Source organism: Pan paniscus, chromosome X (assembly GCF_029289425.2).
Source record: "Pan paniscus chromosome X, NHGRI_mPanPan1-v2.0_pri, whole genome shotgun sequence".
NCBI classification, from domain to species: domain Eukaryota; kingdom Metazoa; phylum Chordata; class Mammalia; order Primates; family Hominidae; genus Pan; species Pan paniscus.
Genome location: NC_073272.2, coordinates 129,481,008 through 129,499,765, shown reverse-complemented (window position 1 = coordinate 129,499,765; position 18,758 = coordinate 129,481,008). Strand labels below are relative to the sequence as shown.

At 51.6% G+C, this 18,758-nt stretch overlaps 1 protein-coding gene across 2 annotated transcripts in view; it reads left to right on the top strand.

Annotated features, from left to right (window-relative positions):
* The window catches only part of ELF4 (E74 like ETS transcription factor 4), a 46,520-nt gene extending 31,363 nt beyond the window's left edge, over nucleotides 1-15,157 (top strand). For both annotated transcript variants that reach the window (XM_055106923.2, XM_003818937.5), the window contains 7 exons: nucleotides 4,325-4,496; nucleotides 4,936-5,028; nucleotides 6,661-6,852; nucleotides 7,661-7,744; nucleotides 7,848-8,040; nucleotides 9,404-9,781; nucleotides 11,604-15,157. In XM_055106923.2, the coding sequence (XP_054962898.1) occupies nucleotides 4,454-4,496; nucleotides 4,936-5,028; nucleotides 6,661-6,852; nucleotides 7,661-7,744; nucleotides 7,848-8,040; nucleotides 9,404-9,781; nucleotides 11,604-12,408 (1,788 nt within the window). In that variant the 5' untranslated portion in view covers nucleotides 4,325-4,453 and the 3' untranslated portion in view covers nucleotides 12,409-15,157. The remainder of the gene's footprint in view (nucleotides 1-4,324; nucleotides 4,497-4,935; nucleotides 5,029-6,660; nucleotides 6,853-7,660; nucleotides 7,745-7,847; nucleotides 8,041-9,403; nucleotides 9,782-11,603) is intronic.
* Nucleotides 15,158-18,758: the final 3,601 nt, after the last annotated feature.

Below are 18,758 nucleotides of genomic sequence, written 5' to 3'. Positions count from 1 at the left end.
GCATCTTTTTATACCTTTTTAGTTCCTTTCTTCCCCCCAGGGTAGTCTCCACACTCTGTTTTTACTTTATTACCTGCCTTTCACTCTTTTTTCTTTCTTTCTTTCTTTTTTTGACAGGGTCTCACTCTGTCACCCAGGATGGAGTGCAGTGGCACAATCATGGCTCACTGCAGCCTCGACCTCCCCAGGCTCAGGTGATCTTCCCACTTCAGCCTCCCAAGTAGCTGGGGCAACAGGCACATGCCACTGCGCCTGGCTAATTGTGTGTGTGTGTGTGTGTGTGTGTGTGTGTGTGTAGAGAGAGAGAGAGAGTTTTGCTCTTGTTGCTCAGGCTAGAGTGCAATGGCGCGATCTCGGCTCACTGCAATCTCCATCTCCTGGGTTTAAGCGATTCTCCTGCCTCAGCCTCCCAAGTAGCTGGGATTACAGGCGTGCATCACCATGCCTGGCTAATTTTGTATTTTTAGTAGAGAGGGGGTTTCACCATGTTGGTCAGGCTGGTCTCAAACTCCTGACCTCAAGTGATCTGTCCGCCTTGGCCTCCCAAAGTGCTGGGATTACAGGCGTAAGCCACCATGCCCGGCCTAATTTTTGTATTTTTTGTAGAGATGGGGTCTCACAATGTTGCCCAGGTTGGTCTCAAACTCCTGAGCTCAAGCAATCCTTCTGCTTCAGGCCTCCCAAAGTGCTGGGATTACAATAGGTGTGAGCCGGTCAGGCGTGGTGGCTCACACCTGTAATCCCAGCACTTCGGGAGGCTGAAACAGGCAGATCACCTGAGTTCAGCAGTTCGAGACCAGCCTGACCAACATGGAGTAAACCTGTCTCTACTAAAAATACAAAATTAGCTGGGCGTGGTGGCACATGCTTGTAATCCCAGCTACTCGGGAGGCTGAGGCAGGAGAATCACTTGAACCCGGTAGGTGGAGGTTGCAGTGAGCCGAGATCGAGCCATTGCACTCCACCCTGGGCAACAAGAGGCAACACTCTGTCTCCAAAAAAAAAAAAAGAAAAGAAAAAGAAAAACAACAGGTGTGAGGCACCGCACCCAGCCCCTTTCACTCCTTTTAGGAAGCTACTTTTATTTTGAAATACATAATACATGCAAAAGGGTGCATAAATCATATTTAGATATAGACATGTATTAAATGAACACCCAGGCCCTCACCACCCAAATTAAGAAATAAAACATTACCAGTCTCCTAGAAACCTCTGATACCTAACACTTAATGAGAGCTTAGTCTACGCCAGGCCCTGCTCTGAGTGCTTTATGTGTATTGATCTGTTTTAACAATCCTAGGGGGTCAATCATGTGATCACTCTCATTTTATAAATGGGGAAACTGATCCACAGAAAGGTTAGGTAACTTGCCCAAGGTCACAATGCTAGTGAGCAGCAGAGTTTGGTCTCAAGCCCAGGTACTCTGGCTCTAGATCAGCACAATCCAACAGAATTCTCTGGAATGAGGCCAGGTGCGGTGGCTCACGCCTGTAATCCCAGCACTTTGGGAGGCCAACGCAGGCGGATCACGAGGTCAGGAATTTGAGAACAGCCTGGCCAATATGGTGAAACCCTGTCTCTACTAAAAATACAAAAATTAGCCAGCGGCGGTGGCCTATGCCTGTAATCCCAGCTACTCAGGAGGCTGAGACGGGAGAATTGCTTGAGCCCAGGAGGTGAAGGTTGCAGTGAGCTGAGATTGTGCCATTGTACTCCAGCCTGGGCAAGAAGAGCAAAACTCCATCTCGAAAAAAAAAAAAATTCTCTGAAATGCTGGAAATGTTCTATGTTTGTGCTGTCCAGTATGGGGCCACTAGTCACACGTGGCTATAGAGCACTTGAAATGTGGCTAGTGCAATTGAAGAAATAAATTTTTAAGCTCTCCAAAGTTTTTATTTACCTCTAAATTTAAATAGTCACCCGTGACTAGTGGATATCATCATGGACAGCTCTAGATGCTGGGACCTTAATCACTACCCAACTGCTTACCTCAGTCTGTCCTCACTGAGATCCATTGCAACTTGGCCTGGGACCCTAGCACTGCTCTGAAACTGATCTAGCCAGGGTGACTGACCATGGCCAAATCCAAAGGTCTTTTATCCATTTTTGTTTCTCTGGATCCCTCAGGAACACTACACAGAGAGGATCATTCTCATTCTTTTTGCATGGGAAAAAAAAAGAATTATCATCCACAAAACAGATCTTGAGACTAAACAATAACAACAAAAAGAATTAACATTCCCATGAAAGAAAATTTGGAAAATACAAAAAAGTAGAAAGGGGGAAAAAAATCATTCAAAACTCCATAATGAAAATAAAACTATGGCCAGGCACAGTGGCTTACGTCTGTAATCTCAGCACTTTGGGAGGCCAAGGTGGGTGGATCACTTGAGGTCAGGAGTTCGAGACCAGCCTGGCCTACATGGTGAAACCCCATCTCTACTAAAATACAAAAATTAGCCAGGTATGGTGGCAGGCGCCGGTAATCCCAGCTACTCGGGAAGGTGAGGCAGTAGAATTGCTTGAACCTGGGAGGTGGAGGTTGCAGTAAGCCAAGATCGTGCCACTGCACTCCAGCCTGGGTGACAGAGCCAGACTCTGTCTCAGAAAAAGAAAAGAAAAGAAAAGAAAACTATGATTAACATCCTGGCATATTTATTTATTTATAGAGGTTTTTTCTTTTTAATTTTTTTTAAAATAGAGATAGGGTCTTGCTGTGTTGCCCAGGCTGGTGTGTGAACTCCTAGGCTCAAGCGATGCACCTGCCTCAGCCTCCCAAAGTGTTGGCATTACAGGCATGAGCCACCACATGCAGCCTCTATATGGAGTTTTTTTAAAAAAACACATGCAGTCATACTGCTTTTTAATTTCGCTTTGCTTAATTTCAAAACACTTCTGTTCTCTAGGGGTTGAATTCTCATCTCAATTTTCTTATCTACTCCAAGGGACTGAACGACCACCAGCTCCCTTTTGAACTGTTAGACACTTATTTTTGACTCCCTGATAGGCATCTCTATTTCAGATGTCCCAAAGGTACCTCAAGCTCACCACATCCAGACATTGTAGCCCTTATCTTGGTCCACAGCCTGCTCTTCCTCCTCCTGGGCCCTCCCTTGGCATGAGCAGTATCTCCATGTCCCTGTTGAATGAAGCTGGAAATTGAACCCCTCTCCCCCATCCAGGCAGTGATTGAGTCCTGACATTTCTACTTCTATAATGCCTCTGTTCTGTCTTCATTCCCACTATCATTGCCACAGACGGAGCCCGAAGATGTCTGAGCCCCTAACTCTGGCTGCGAACTAGGTCCCCAGCCCTGACTCTAGACTGAATCCCTCTTGTCCCCCGACTATAGGTTGAGCCCCTTGCCCTTGCCATCAGCTGGTCTATTCCCAATGGCCTTAGAATGAATCTAATCCTCATAGACTGAGCCCTAACCTGGCCACGGGTTAAACCATAACAACTACAACCAGTTAAAAATACTTGCCTGGCCGGGTGCAGTGGCTCACGCCTGTAATCCCAGCACTTTGGGAGGCCGAGGTGGGTGGATCACGAGGTCAGGAGATCGAGACCATCCTGGCTAACACGGTGAAACTCCATCTCTACTAAAAATACAAAAAATTAGACAGGTGTGGTGGCGGGTGCCTGTAGTCCCAGCTACTCGGGAGGCTGAGGCAGGAGAATGGCGTGAACCCAGGAGGCAGAGTTTGCAGTGAGCCAAGATTGCGCCACTGCACTCCAGCCTGGGCGACAGAGTGAGACTCCGTCTCAGAAAAAAAAAAAATAAAAATAAAAAAAGCTTGCCTTTGGCTGGGCGTGGTGGCTCACGCCTGTAATCCCAGCACTTTGGGAGGCTGAGGCAGGTGGATCACCTGAGGTCAGGAGTTCGAGACCAGCCTGGCCAACATGATGAAACCTTGTCTCTACAAAAACTATAAAAATTAGCCAGGCATGGTGGCACACACCTGTAATCCCAACTACTGGGGAAGCTGAGGTAGGAGAATCGCTTGAACCCGGGAGGCAGAGGTTGCAGTGAGCTGAGATCATGCCACTGCACTCTAGCCTGGGCGACAGAGCGAGGCTCTGTCTCAAAAAAAAAAAAAAAATGCTTAAAGGGCTGGTGGTGCAGAGCTAACCCATCTATTCATCAAGAACCCACTCAAAGCATCACCTAATGAGGCTGGACCCAGAGTTATATCATCCTATACAAAGGACAGTCCCTGATGAACCCAAGAATAAGGACTTGCACAGAGGGCCAGATTCTGGTAAGGAGGGTTTGCTGGAAGAGCTGGGTGGGTCTTGAATCACATCCCTATCTTCTCCATAGCTGGAAGACCCCTCTGTGTTCCCAGCTGTGATCGTGGAGCAGGTACCCTACCCTGATTTACTGCATCTGTACTCGGGACTGGAGTTGGACGACGTTCACAATGGCATCATAACAGACGGGACCTTGTGCATGACGCAGGATCAGATCCTGGAAGGCAGTTTTTTGCTGACAGGTCTGTTCCCTTCCTGGGCAGAGAAGGTGTGGTAGAAAAACGGGCTGTGTCTTTAGGGAACAGCAGCCCACAATGGCCTCTAGTAACCCCGTGCAGAATGGGCAAGGCCACCAGCCAAAAAGTTGTGCTGCTTCACAGAGGAGGGAACCATCTTAGTAGATTCATGGTCTGTGGAAGTGGGGTGGGACAATGAGGAGTGAAGACCAGCTGAGGGGGTGGAGAGTTAGGTAAGGAGGGGTGCTGGGCCCTTCCTGGCTGTCCCTCAGTACCTCTGGTCAGGGTCCCCTGTTTCTCCCTCACTTAGCACTCACTTCAGGGTCAGCCCGAAGGATGCTTACCACCATCCTTTCTTCGGGCTGGCCCTGATTATAGCTGTACCCCCTGCCTTGTGCCCTGAGGGAACTTTTCTTCTCTCCTCCCACCATGGAACCCGGACCAGATGACAATGAGGCCACCTCGCACACCATGTCAACCGCGGAAGTCTTACTCAATATGGAGTCTCCCAGCGATATCCTGGATGAGAAGCAGATCTGTAAGTTTGAACCCCAGTGCCTGAACTCAAGGCAACAAAATAATTCCATTTAAAAATATGAAATCCATGTATTGGTTTCTCAGGCATGTGTGCACACAGGTATACATGCACCACACCCACCGATATACATATGACTTTTATCTTTTTGTATTTTGGTGATGGGTTTATTTCAATTAGCACGATGTCCTCAAAGTCCATCCATGTTGTAGCACGTGTCAGAATTTCTTTCCATTTTCAGGCCAGGCACGGTGGCTCACGCCTGTAATCCCAGCACTTTGGGAGGCTGAGGTGGGTGGGTCACCTGAGGTCAGGAGTTCGAGACCAGCCTGACCAACACGGTGAAACCCCATCTTTACTAAAAATATAAAAACTTGCTGGGCGTGGTGGCGCAAGCCTGTAATCCCAGCTACTCAGGAGGCTGAGGCAGGAGAATCACTTGAACCCAGGAGGCAGAGGTTGCAGTTAGCCGAGATCGCGCCATTGCACTGCAGCCTGGGTGACAAGAGCGAAACTCTGTCTCAAAAAAATAATAATAATTTATTTCCATTTTCAGGCTGAATAATATTGGCCAGGGTGCCTTTCTCAGGCCCCTCTGCTCTTTTGCTTAGCTCCCAGGAAGACTGAGATATGCAGCATGTGGCTCTTTTAGAAATAAGTGATCCAGGCCGGGCGCGGTGGCTCACACCTGTAATCCCAGCACTTTGGGAGGCTGAGGCGGGTGGAATACGAGGTCAGGAGTTCGAGACTGGCCTGGCCAACATGGCAAAACCTCGTCTCTACTAAAAATACAAAAATTAGCCTGGCGTGGTGGCACATGCCTATAATCCCAGCTACTTGGGAGGCTGAGGCAGGAGAATCGCTTGAACCCGGGAGGCAGAGGTTGCAATGAGCCGAGATCACACTATTGCACTCCAGCCTGGGTGACAAGAGCAAGACTGTCTAAATAAATAAATACATAAAATAAAGAAATAAGTGATCCTTGCCCATCCTACCAGGCTCCTAACTCCCCAGAGGGCCCCCAAGGCAGGCTCTTCCCAATGACCCCTCAGGCAGATGCACAGGAGGGTTCTCCCAGATTGCCTTCTCCCAAGGGGTGGTGTGGTACAGTGAGGGAAGGCAAGCCATAAAGCTGAAATCTGAGAGATTTCTAGTCCTGACTCTCACCAGTATTCATCCAGGATCCAATAATGGGTGCCTATTTGTACCGGGCACCAACTTGCTGTGTGACCTTGGGCACATGACTTCCCCTCTCTGGGTCTGTCTCAGTTTCCTCATCAGGAAAACACAGGAATGGGGCTACATGATCCCTAAGGCCCCTTTGAGTCGTAAAATGAGCCAAGGACTAAATCAAGGTGGCCCTTTACCTGGGGTGCCGCCTAGAACTTCCCTACCACCAACAGTGGGCTATAAATGTGGCAGCTGTAATTGGGGCCAGCTTGTGCCCACAGCTCTGCAGATGTTTCCTCTCCTCGTGGTACAAGCCACATGAGGCATTTTCAGGTGTATCCTGTGTCTGGGGCTGGGGGGATGAGCCCCCCGCCCTCCCTTGGAACCTACCCGTCTCTCCAGCGCTGGGAGACCCCGCTCCAGCCCTGCCTGGGCCCCGCCCACCTCAGGCCTTTCTTCTTGCAGTCAGTACCTCCGAAATGCTTCCAGACTCGGACCCTGCACCAGCTGTCACTCTGCCCAACTACCTGTTTCCTGCCTCTGAGCCCGATGCCCTGAACAGGGCGGGTGACACTAGTGACCAGGAAGGGCATTCTCTGGAGGAGAAGGCCTCCAGAGAGGAAAGTGCCAAGAAGACTGGGAAATCAAAGAAGAGAAGTAAGTGGGGGAGAGTGAGTGTATGTGTGTCTCCGAGGGGATGGGCGGGGCGTGGGGGGGGGCAGTCAGGGCTCATGGATGTGTTAAGAGGCCAGCTCTCTGGTGTGACAGAGATGGACCAAAAGGCCTCCCTTCTGTAAAACCTGGCCTCATCCGTTAGTCTACCTGTAGCCTGACATTTCCCATGCTGCCCCTGTCTGCCTGGGATCTGCATAAACTCTTTCAGAAACATTAATGATCTCGATGGATTGAATCCTAGGCTGGGAGTTTGGACACCAGGCTCGGCCCCCTGGCCAGTCCCCGGACCTCTGGGGCCTCAGCCTATAAAAGACCAGTCATGCCGGGTGCTTATCTCCCTTCTGCAGAGCTTATAAAGCCGAGGCCATATATGAGAGAGGACTTTGGGCTTTCCCAAGCCCCGGTGTTATTGATTTACTCAGGCGATGGCTGCTTGATACTGCCTTGTCAGCATGGCAACCAAACCTCAGCACCGCACTTACCTGCACAACACTGGTGCCTTTAGGCTGCCTTTCCGTATCAGAAGTTAGGCTAGGCAGATTCTGTTCTCACAAAGGTGACTTATTTGCAAGCACCCAGTTTCTCCACATTGTAGCCATGTTGCAGTGCTACCCTGGGGGCCTGAAAATGAGGGTGCAAAGGCCTGAGGGCTGTGGCTGTAGAGAGCGATCTGGGGCCTCCAGCCCCGGTGACCTGCCTCCTCCTTGTTGGCTTTGTCACAGCCAACTTGGCCAGCTCCCGGGCCCTCTCTTGGGAGCTGCTCCTCATCCTACTCACCTTTCCCTCATAGTCCGGAAGACCAAGGACAACCGAAGTACCTCACCTGTCACTGACCCCAGCATCCCCATTAGGAAGAAATCAAAGGATGGCAAAGGTATGAACAGCTGGGACTCAGGTGAGGTGGGGAGGGAGCCCCTTCCCTGCTGCCAGGGTGCCCCAGCTGCCCAGGCTGCCCCTCACGGCCTGCCCCTCTGCAGGCAGCACCATCTATCTGTGGGAGTTCCTCCTGGCTCTTCTGCAAGACAGAAACACCTGTCCCAAGTACATCAAGTGGACCCAGCGAGAGAAAGGCATCTTCAAACTGGTGGACTCCAAAGCTGTGTCCAAGCTGTGGGGGAAGCAGAAAAACAAGCCTGACATGAACTATGAGACAATGGGGCGGGCACTAAGGTAGGAGCTGTTGGGATGATGCAGAACCCCTGCCCTGGGGATCACCAGTCCTTCCTTAAGTCCAAGGAGTCCTCCTCGCTTTCATGGAGACCTGATTGATCCTAAGGAAACGAGTCTCGTAACTTTCCTCTTAGCTTGCTCCTATGTCTGTTCCCCAGGCCCCCTCTGGCAGGAAGAGCCCCCCTCCTCTTGTATCTGACCTGGCCTTTTTTCTTTTCCTTTTTCTTTCTTTCTTTCTTTCTTTTTTTTCTTTTTTTTTTTTTTTTTGAGATGGAGTCTTGCTCTGTCACCCAGGCTTGAATGCAGTGGCGCAATCTCGGCTCACTGCAACCTGCACTGCCTGGGTTCAAGCGATTCTCATGCCTCAGCCTCCTGAGTAGCTGGGATTACAGGCACATGCCACCACGCTCAGCTAATTTTTTGTATGTTCTTTTTTTTATTTTTATTTATTTATTTATTTATTTTGAGACGGAGTCTCGCTCTGTCACCCAGGCTGGAGTGCAGTGGCACAATCTCGGCTCACTGCAAGCTCTACCTCCCGGGTTCACGCCATTCTCCTGTGTCAGCCTCCCAAGTAGCTGGGACTACAGGCGCACGCCACCACGCCTGGCTAATTTTTTTGTATTTTTAGTAGAGACTGGGGGTTTCACCATGTTAGCCAGGATGGTTTCAATCTCCTGACCTCGTGATCTGCCCACCTCGGCCTCCCAAAGCACTGGGATTACAGGCGTGAGTCACGGCGCCTGGCCTCATTTTTTGTATTTTTAATAGAGACGGGGTTTCACCATGTTGGCCAGGCTGGTCTTGAACTTCTGGCCTCAAGTAATCTGCCCACCTTGGCCTCCCAAAGTGTTGGGATTACAGGCTTGAGCCACCGCGCCTGGCCTCCTTTTTGCTTTTTATAATGGAAGAGCAGTTCAGCACCCCCTCTTCCCCAAGAAGGGCTTTCTTCACATCTGCAAGCCAGAGACCCGGGGAGGTGGGCTTGAGTTGTCCTAGAGGTGGTCTCTCAGGCTGGGGGATTGCTGTTCCCGCCATCCATCCCCTCACTCTCAGTTCTCTCCTTCAGTCATTCCCTGTCCTCTGCCCCAAAGCAGGGGGTTGGAGTGGGGTGACATCTGAAAACCTTTTTGTGATCCTTTGAGTTCTCAGGGGGAAATCTCAGGAATGTCATAAAAGCCTTCCAAGTCCAGGTGTTGACATATCCTTTCCCTTGCCCTTGGGCCCTCAGCTGGCTCCCCAGCCAGCCTCACTCAGCCTCATGCTTGCCTAGCCCTCGGGGAGGAGCACTGGGGAGATGGAGGTAGAAGGTCTCCCACCCAGCTCCCGGCTAACTCCCAACTCCCTGCCCCTCTTCCTCTAGATACTACTACCAAAGAGGCATACTGGCCAAAGTGGAAGGGCAGAGGCTGGTGTACCAGTTTAAGGAGATGCCCAAGGACCTGGTGGTCATTGAAGATGAGGATGAGAGCAGCGAAGCCACAGCAGCCCCACCTCAGGCCTCCACGGCCTCTGTGGCCTCCGCCAGTACCACCCGGCGAAACAGCTCCAGGGTCTCATCCAGATCTGCCCCCCAGGGCAAGGGCAGCTCTTCTTGGGAGAAGCCAAAAATTCAGCATGTCGGTCTCCAGCCATCTGCGAGTCTGGAATTGGGACCGTCGCTAGACGAGGCGATCCCCACTACCTCCACCATGCTCGTCTCTCCAGCAGAGGGCCAGGTCAAGCTCACCAAAGCTGTGAGGTAAGGGCACCCAGGTCAGCATGAGTCTTCACATAGTACATCATGTTGGGGTTCAGTTTTCTTTTTTTTTTTTTTTTGAGATGGAGTCTCGCTCTGTCACCCAGGCTGGAGTGCAGTGGCATGATGTCTGCTCACTGCAACTTCCGCCTCTCGGATTCAAGTGATTCTCCTGCCTCAGCCTCCCGAGTAGCTGGGATTACAGGTACCCACCACCACACCCAGCTACTTTTTGTATTTTTAGTAGAGACGGGGTTTCACCATGTTGACCAGGCTGGTCTCAAACTCCTGACCTCAAGTGATCTGCCCGCCTTGGCCTCCTAAAGTGCTGGGATTACAGATGTGAGCCACCGTGCCTAGCAGGGCTCAGTTTTCAACTTCTTGCCAAGCTCTACTCTGTCTCCAGGCTCATGGGATCCTCCCAGAGCTGTGGAAAAGCCAGTAGGGCACTTGTTGGTCAAGAGAGGGAAAGTCACTTGCCTGACGTCACACATCCGGGGGCTTACACGAGAGGGGCTCCCCAGGGAGCCACCAGGGCGTCCGTGTCCTGGCCCATCCTCCTAAGCCTCCTCCATTCTAGAAAAGAAGCAACAGAGAATGTTTTAGAGCCGCCTGCTGTGAGCCCCTTGGGACCTCCAGGCCCACCCGGCTAGCTCCAACTACTTCTCATCCCCACTAAGGGGCCTCCGATTTTCCCTGGGAAGGTTGGACTTTGTTGGGTTATGTGTTTGGACCTCCCACTACACTGGCACAGTGAGACACCCTTTCGAGGAGGGCAGGCAGTCACTACGCTGGCGCAGTGAGACACCCTTTCGAGGAGGGCAGGCAGTCACTACGCTGGCGCAGTGAGACACCCTTTCGAGGAGGGCAGGCAGTAGAGTGGAATGGTGAGGAAGATGAGCTCTGGGATCACAAGACCTAGTTGTGAGGCCCTGCTGTAGTGCTTACTATGTATACTGGCTGTGTAATCACTAGAGCGGGGACTCACATCAAGGCCTTGTGAGACCCCAGCATCCCCACTTGGAAGAAATCAAAGGATAACATAGGTATGGCTGGTCTTGGAGCAAGTTATTAATACATAACCTCTCTGTGCCTCACTTTCCTCAAGCTGTAAAATCAGATTGTTCTTATCCCACTTGTGGGCTGTTTTCATGATTGAGTGAAATGCTACATGTCAATCATTTAGAATGATCCCTGACCTATATACCTATTCTAAGTACTTAATAAATGTGAGCTACAGCTGGGCATGGTGGCTCACACCTGTAATCCCAGCACTTTGGGAGGCCGAGGCAGGTGGATCACCTGAGGTCAGGAGTTCAAGACCAGCCTGGCCAACATGGTGAAACTCTGTCTCTACTAAAAATACAAAATTAGCCGGGTGTAGTGGTGCTCGCCTATAATCCCAGCTACTTGGGAGGCTGAGGCAGGAGAATCACTTGAACCTCAGAGGCAGAAGTTGCAGTAAGCCAAGATTGCACTACTGCACTCCAGCCTGAGTGACAGAGCAAGACTCCGTCTCAAAAAAAAAAAATAAATTAAAAATTAGCTGGGTGTGGTGGCACACACCTGTAGTCCCAGCTACTTGGGAGGCTGAGTCAGGAGGATCGCTTGAGCCCAGGGCTTCAAGGCTGCAGTGAGCAGTAATCGTGTCACTGCACTCCATCCCGGGCAGCAGAGTGAGACCCTGTCTCTAGAAAAAGAAAAAAACAACAAACAGCAAATAAATCGACAAACACCTTCAGCTCCATTCCTCTCGTGCCCTCCTTCCTAACCAGCTGAGGGACACTTCCTGCCTTAACCAACTCTGTTCTCTGTTTCTTCTCAGTGCATCTTCAGTGCCCAGCAACATCCACCTAGGAGTGGCCCCTGTGGGGTCGGGCTCGGCCCTGACCCTGCAGACGATCCCACTGACCACGGTGCTGACCAATGGGCCTCCTGCCATTACTACTGCTCCCACTCAGCTCGTTCTCCAGAGTGTTCCAGCGGCCTCTACTTTCAAGGACACCTTCACTTTGCAGGCCTCTTTCCCCCTGAACGCCAGTTTCCAAGACAGCCAAGTGGCAGCCCCAGGGGCTCCACTGATTCTCAGTGGCCTCCCCCAACTTCTGGCTGGGGCCAACCGTCCGACCAACCCAGCGCCACCCACGGTCACAGGGGCTGGACCAGCAGGGCCCAGCTCTCAGCCCCCTGGGACTGTCATTGCTGCCTTCATCAGGACTTCTGGCACTACAGCAGCCCCTGGGGTCAAGGAGGGGCCACTGAGGTCCTCCTCCTATGTTCAGGGTATGGTGACGGGGGCCCCCATGGAGGGGCTGCTGGTTCCTGAAGAGACCCTGAGGGAGCTCCTGAGAGATCAGGCTCATCTTCAGCCACTTCCAACCCAGGTGGTTTCCAGGGGTTCCCACAATCCGAGCCTTCTGGGCAACCAGACTTTGTCTCCTCCCAGCCGCCCCACTGTTGGGCTGACCCCAGTGGCTGAACTTGAGCTCTCCTCAGGCTCAGGGTCCCTGCTAATGGCTGAGCCTAGTGTGACCACATCTGGGAGCCTTCTGACAAGATCCCCCACCCCAGCCCCTTTCTCCCCATTCAACCCTACTTCCCTCATTAAGATGGAGCCCCATGACATATAAGCAAAGGGGTCAGGGCAAGTGTGACCCACCAGGCAAAATTGAGCAGCATTTTCATAGGGACCGACTTCAGTAGCACACCTGCCCCTGCATTTCAGTGGGATGTCAATACACTTGACCCCAAGTCCCCCGGCCCTGCCTGGTGTCACTGTGGCCAAACAGTGCCCAGCTTAAGCATCCCTGGCATCAGACTATGGCCTTCAAGAGCACTAGGGCATATGCTTTTGGCAGCATAACGGGCTGACTTGGTGATGGAGGGAAAAAGCCTTGAGCCAGGCAGAAGTTTGTGGCCAGGGTTTGTGCAGCAGCTTTGTGAGAAGAGCCCTTCTACCTGGCTCTATCTCACTGGCTGCATTCCCTACACAGGGAATTTACTACCCTATATGTGAATATCCCTGTATGTACTTGTGTGCACTTGTTGGTCTGTATCTTAGTTTCTTTGGGGAGGACAGGGCTGTAGCTGTGAGGTCTTGTCTCCAAGGGTGTGTGTATGTCTCCGTGGATCAGCCACAGGGATAGGGATTTTGTTTTTAAGGGAAAGCATTCTCTAATTCCCTTTGTTCTTGCCGAGATTCAGTTGCTCTGAGACTATGGGGTACAAGTTTGATCCCCCAAATCTGGAGATGTTGTAGAGCTGGAACGAGTGCAGAGTAGGAACGCTTTGATGCGCATGCACATTGGGGAAGATGCGCTCCTCAGGGACACGAAGGCCGAGTGGGGTAAAACCACGAGGGGAGGGAAGGGAAGTCAGCTCTGGGAGCAGCCCTCACTGGCTGGACCAAGGTACTCTTCCTGGAGTTTGCCGTGTTAGCAACCACAGTCACCTTGCAGTCAGGCTGGAATCTTGGGCCACCCCAGAGTGCTTTGCTGAAGGATTTAGACGGGGGTGAAGTGCCCTCCAGCCTCAGAGCTAGCCACAAAGCCCCCAGAGCTGAATTCATTGAGTATTTGTGCCTAGGGCTTGGGCTGTTTGTGTGATACCGGCCCCTTGCCAGACAATAGCCTTTGCTGACACCCCAGCCTACTTCCCCGATCCTGGGCTCCCTCTTGATTACTTTTTGACATTTTCCAGCTGTCAGGCATCACTGCGGCTAGTCCGGCAGCGACCTAGATGGGGTCCACCCCCATTCCTGCTCAAGCATGGGCACCTACCACATGGTTTCTGCTGCTCAGCCTGCCTGCAACTCACCTCGAAGGCGGACCAGCCTGCCTCTGTGATGACTGCAGCAGACCTCCTTGGGTGTACCAATGCCCCTCATCTCCCACTTTCACACCTAACCCTGACTCCTTCACCAAGAAGACGGGAGTCGGCAGCCAGGAGTTCCCGTGGCACCTCTCTCTCTTCGTGGCTCCCTGCTTCCCCCTTCCCTCTTTCCGAGGAAGGGTCAACCTATTCTCTCTCAAAGCCAACCCCTAGGCCAATTGCCTGGATCTCCTCCCCTCTCCCTTCTTTAAACGAGCTTGCCTCCCTCCTGCCAAGTTTGAGGGCAAGGCTAAGAAATGTCAGCCACGGAAACAACTCTATTATCTGGTGACTTTGGGTAATGTGAATCAGTGCCTGAGGACCTTTGCTGTGTCCTTGGTACAAAACCATCCACTTGACCTAACTACCTCCCCTGGCTGCGCTCTTGCTCTTCTCTTCTTTGTCAAGCCAACAACTATCACCCTCTCCCACTCTTCTTCTCCCTGCCCCCTGGAGGGCACTGTGTTTGGTTGTGCAAATGTATTTACTATGCGTGTTTCCAGCAGTTGGCATTAAAGTGCCTTTTTCTAATAAAATCAGTTTATTATGACAGTTTCCTGATGGTTGAAAGTAAGCATCTTGATAAAGGGTCACCATTAAAAAAAATTTTTGCATAAAGGTGCTGCGTGGGTTGGGGTAGCCCCGCCCCCACCTGAAAACTGGTTTCTGCCACCCCTACTCCAACTCCATGGAAACTCATTGCTGGAAGGTCATCAATGACCTCATGGTGAAATCAAATGTCTTCTTCACAGTTCTCGGGCCCCCGTGAGCCCACACTAGCTGGGCTCTCCTGCATCCCCCATCACCCTTTCCGGGGCTGGTTCTTCACCTACCACTTCCAACGTGGCTGTTCAAGAATCTCATCCATTTTGGGCTCATTTTGGCTCCTCGGAGATGGGTCCTAAATCTAGAGCTCCAGTCCCAACCTTTCTCTTAAGCTCCTGGCTCACATTTCCAGCAATCTGCTGGACATTTCCATGTGGGTGCTTGTCAGCTCCTTAAAGATAGCCCCTCTATCAACAATGTTTTTGTTTGTTTGTTTGTTTGTTTGTGAGTCAGAGTCTTGCTCTGTCGGCTGGAGTGCAGTGGTGCAATCTCGGTTCACTGCAACCTCTGCCTCCCAGGCTCAAGTGATTCTCCTGCCTCAGCCTCCTGAGTAGCTGGGAGTACAGGCACATGCCACCATGCCCAGCTAATTTTTGTATTTTCAGTAGAGCCAGGGTTTCACCATTTCGGCCAGGCTGGTCTCGAACTCCTGGCCTCAGGTGATCCACCCACCTTGGCCTCCCAAAGTGCTGGGATTACAGGCGTGAGCAACCACGGCTGGCCAACAATGGATTTTTAAATTATTTCCACGCTCACAAAAAACCTTTCCAAGATGACGGGTTGATGGGTGCAGCAAACCACCATGGCACATGTATACCTATGTAACAAACCTGCACGTTCTGCACATGTATCCCAGAACTTAAAGTATAATAATAATAAAAAAAAAAATCAAGCAAACAAAAAGGCCGTCATGACTTGCCTATTTCTGTTAATGGTGCCACTGTTTTCCTGACCTCTTAAATTTGAAATTTCAGAGCTGTCTGATCGTTGCCTTCACTTCACCCCCATCCCCCTCTCCCATCTCCCGAAGTCCAGCTTGTGGTTTGCAATGTCCGTAAAACCTCGCCTTTCTTCCACATTCCCAGAAGCCTCCACCCTAGTTCAAACTACCCAAGACACACAGGGGCTCCCAGTGTGATCTGTCTCAACCCCTCCCATTTGCCCTTTGATAAAAAGCCCTCACTGACTCCTCCTGGCCTACAGGTAGGGGTGATACTCAAAATACTTAATCTCTAATCCTTTCTAAACTTAGCCCTTTCGCTGCTGAAGCCAGTCCAGGGGTCCTGGAGTAGGGATGGGGGAGCACTTGGGCTCAGGGCAGTAGCTCCGGAAGTATTTTAAGCTTAGCATCAGCCCTGTCTTCAGGACAAAGCCCCAAGTCCTTGGCCTGCCATCAAGACTCTTCACCTTTGGGTCTTAACTGACTTCCCCAGTCAACTCACCCTGCTCCTTCTGCCACCACTCATACCCCAAGGCACTGCTCCAGTCAAACTGATGGATTTGCTGGCCTGTGAACATGCCTCTGTTTACAATTTCCAAACTCTGTGCTTTTGCTCTTATTATCTACTACATATATTCTAAGCATTTTAAACCTGGAAACCAAGATCCTCCATTTATCTTTTACCTGCTCTAGGCAATACAGACAAACTCAACATTATTTACACACTCCTGTGTTTTCTTAATGAATATTCTTCCCTTCTATGTATCTTTTCCTTTAGAAATACAATCCATTGGCCATGCACGGTGGCTCATGCCTGTAATCCGAGCACTTTGTGAGGCCGAGGCAGGCAGATCACGAGGTCAAGAGATCGAGATCATCCTGGCCAACATGGTGAAACCCCGTCTCCACTAAAAATACAAAAATTAGCTGGGCATGGTGGTGTGTGCCTGTAGTCCCAGCTACTCGGGAGGCTGAGGCAGGAGAAACACTTCAACCCGGGAGGCAGAGGTTGCAATGAGCCAAGATCGCGCCACTGCACTCCAGCCTGGCGACAGAGTGAGACTCCATCTTGGAAAAAAAAAAAAAGAAACGAAAAGGAAAGAAAGAAAATCCATCCACAGCCAGGCACAGTGGCTCACGCCTGTAATCCCAGCACTTTGGGAAGCTGAGGTGGGCGGATCACCTGAGGTCAGGAGTTCGAGACCAACATGGCCAATATGGCGAAACCCCATCTCTACTAAAAATACAAAAATTAACCGGGCTTGGTGGCACGCACCTATAATCCCAGCTACTGGGGAGGCTGAGGCAGAGAATCCCTTGAACCTGGAGGCGGAATTTGCAGTGAGTCGAGATTGTACCTGGGTGATCAAAGCAAGACTGTCTCAAAAAAAAAAAAAAAGAAAAGAAAAAAAAGTACAATCCATCCTTCAAGATCTGATTGGTTCCACTCAATCAGAATGTCCTTCCTGTCCTGCTAGTACCAATTAAATTGTGTCCCTCCTTCAAGACTCGATTCATGGACTCTGCCTCCCCAGACCAGTCTGTCCTAAGTGAGTTATTTAAAACTTATTGCAATTGCCACTCTTTCAGCAACTGATCATGAACACCCTGTGACATCTATTATAATGCAAACTGTTACTTAAATCTTCAATGACCTGTACCTATTTAGTGTCCCCAATTAGCACATTACCTCCTTGAGGAGTGGGAGGGACTGTATCAACCACGTAACATGGCACAGTACAAAGGATCAAGGAATGGTTACTGATGGAGCCGGTGGGAGATGGGGACCAAACTTTGAGGTAGGTGACCTCTGACCTCCCCTCTGCACAGGCACTCACCCCAGGTGCTCCACTGCTCTGGGCCTGCCCTCCCTGGCTCAGTGCCCTCATGGTATCCCCAACCCCACCCCCCCATCTTAGCACTCAAAATTTGTTACTATTTTGAACATCGTCTACCCCTAAAGCAACTTCCCTGTCCAGTTTCTTTCCTACTCCAAGTGTGAAACTAGCTAAACCAATTAACCTGTGCTGATACAGTTATGGGAGAGGGCTAGAGGAGAACCTCAGGAGACAGGTTCATTTTAACCAGAGTCATGTGGCAGTAAGTCTCTGCCTTTTCTTGGTTTAATGGAGTCAGGAGTCAAGAGATGACCCTCATCTCCCAGCAGCTGATATGTTACTCCCTCCTCTGGGTTCCCACAGCACTTTGTTTTCTTTATTTTTTTGAGATAGAGTCTCCCTCCGTTGCCCAGGCTGGAGTGCAGTGGTGCGATCTTGGGTCACTGCAGCCTCTGCCTCCCGAGTTCAAGCGGTTCTCCTGCCTCAGCCTCCCAAGTAGCTGTGACTACAGCTGCGTGCCACCACGCCCGGCTAATTTTTGTATTTTTAGTAGAGAACGGGTTTCACCATGTTAGCCAGGCTGGTCTCGAACTCTTGACCTCAAGTGATCCGCCCACCTCAGCCTCCCAAGGTGCTGGGATTACAGCCCTGAGCCACCTCACAGCACTTTGTAAATACCTCTTATGGTAGCACTTAGCACAGTACAGTTCTTTAATTACGTGTTTATGTAGGGTTCCCCGGCAATAGGCTGTGAGCTCCTCAAGGACAGGGACTGTGTGTTAGTCACTGATATATCCCTAGTGCCTAGCACACAGTAGGTTCTTAATAAATGCTTATTGAAAGAAGGAACTGGTCCTGATTTTAATTCTGAGACTTCTGCCCTATGCCATGGCAGGCAAGAGGAGAGGGAGGAGGACAATCCACACTTGGGAGCTAAGGCGGCTTTCTGCCCGCTCCTATAACACTGCAGGCGGCTACTTCCTTTGCCCCTGGAGTGTTAACAGACATCCCCGGATCACAGGGTCCATGAGGAGCCCAGGGCTGCTTGCCAGCTGTGCGTTGCTGTCACCAGGTGCCACGTGCAACTCCTGAACTCCCGCCCTTTGCTGCTGCCCGCTTCCAGGGACTGCCTCGCCACTATTTCCTCACCCCTGGGTGGGGCTGTGCGGTGGAAGTGTCAGCTCCGGTGGGTGGGGCGGGACAAGAAGTTATTCTGACGGTCACAGGCCTTTCTGATCCCATCTTGTACTCCAAAAGAGGCAGTTGCCTCCAGCTCTGAAGCCGCTGGACCTGGGGTGAGTGAGCTCCTTCCCCTCCCAGACTGAGGTCCCAGCCTCCGAGAACTTCGGGCCCCGGCGCGCCGGACGTGGAGGCCGACGTCCAGCAGGTGGCGCTGTCGAGCCAGCGATGGCGGGAGAGTGGCCCGGCGGGGCCCGGGAAGGGAGGGGCAGCCAGGGTTGGGCCTACCGTCCCTGGCGGAGGCGGCCGCGGCCGCGGCTGGCGTCTTCCGGTCCCCCGATCTTGCCCCTGCGCCTGCAACTGTCCCCGGACGGTTCTGGCCGCCACCAAAGCCCTCCGCTGCTCCGGAGCTTCGAACTTTCCCCTCGACCCCAGCCCCCTTCACTTTCCAGGGGGAATTTAGCCGGCCGCCGAATGCGCTCCCCCATTGGCCAGCCGCGCTCTGGCCCCGCCCCCGGCGCCCCCTCCCTCAGCCTCGCGGACCAGC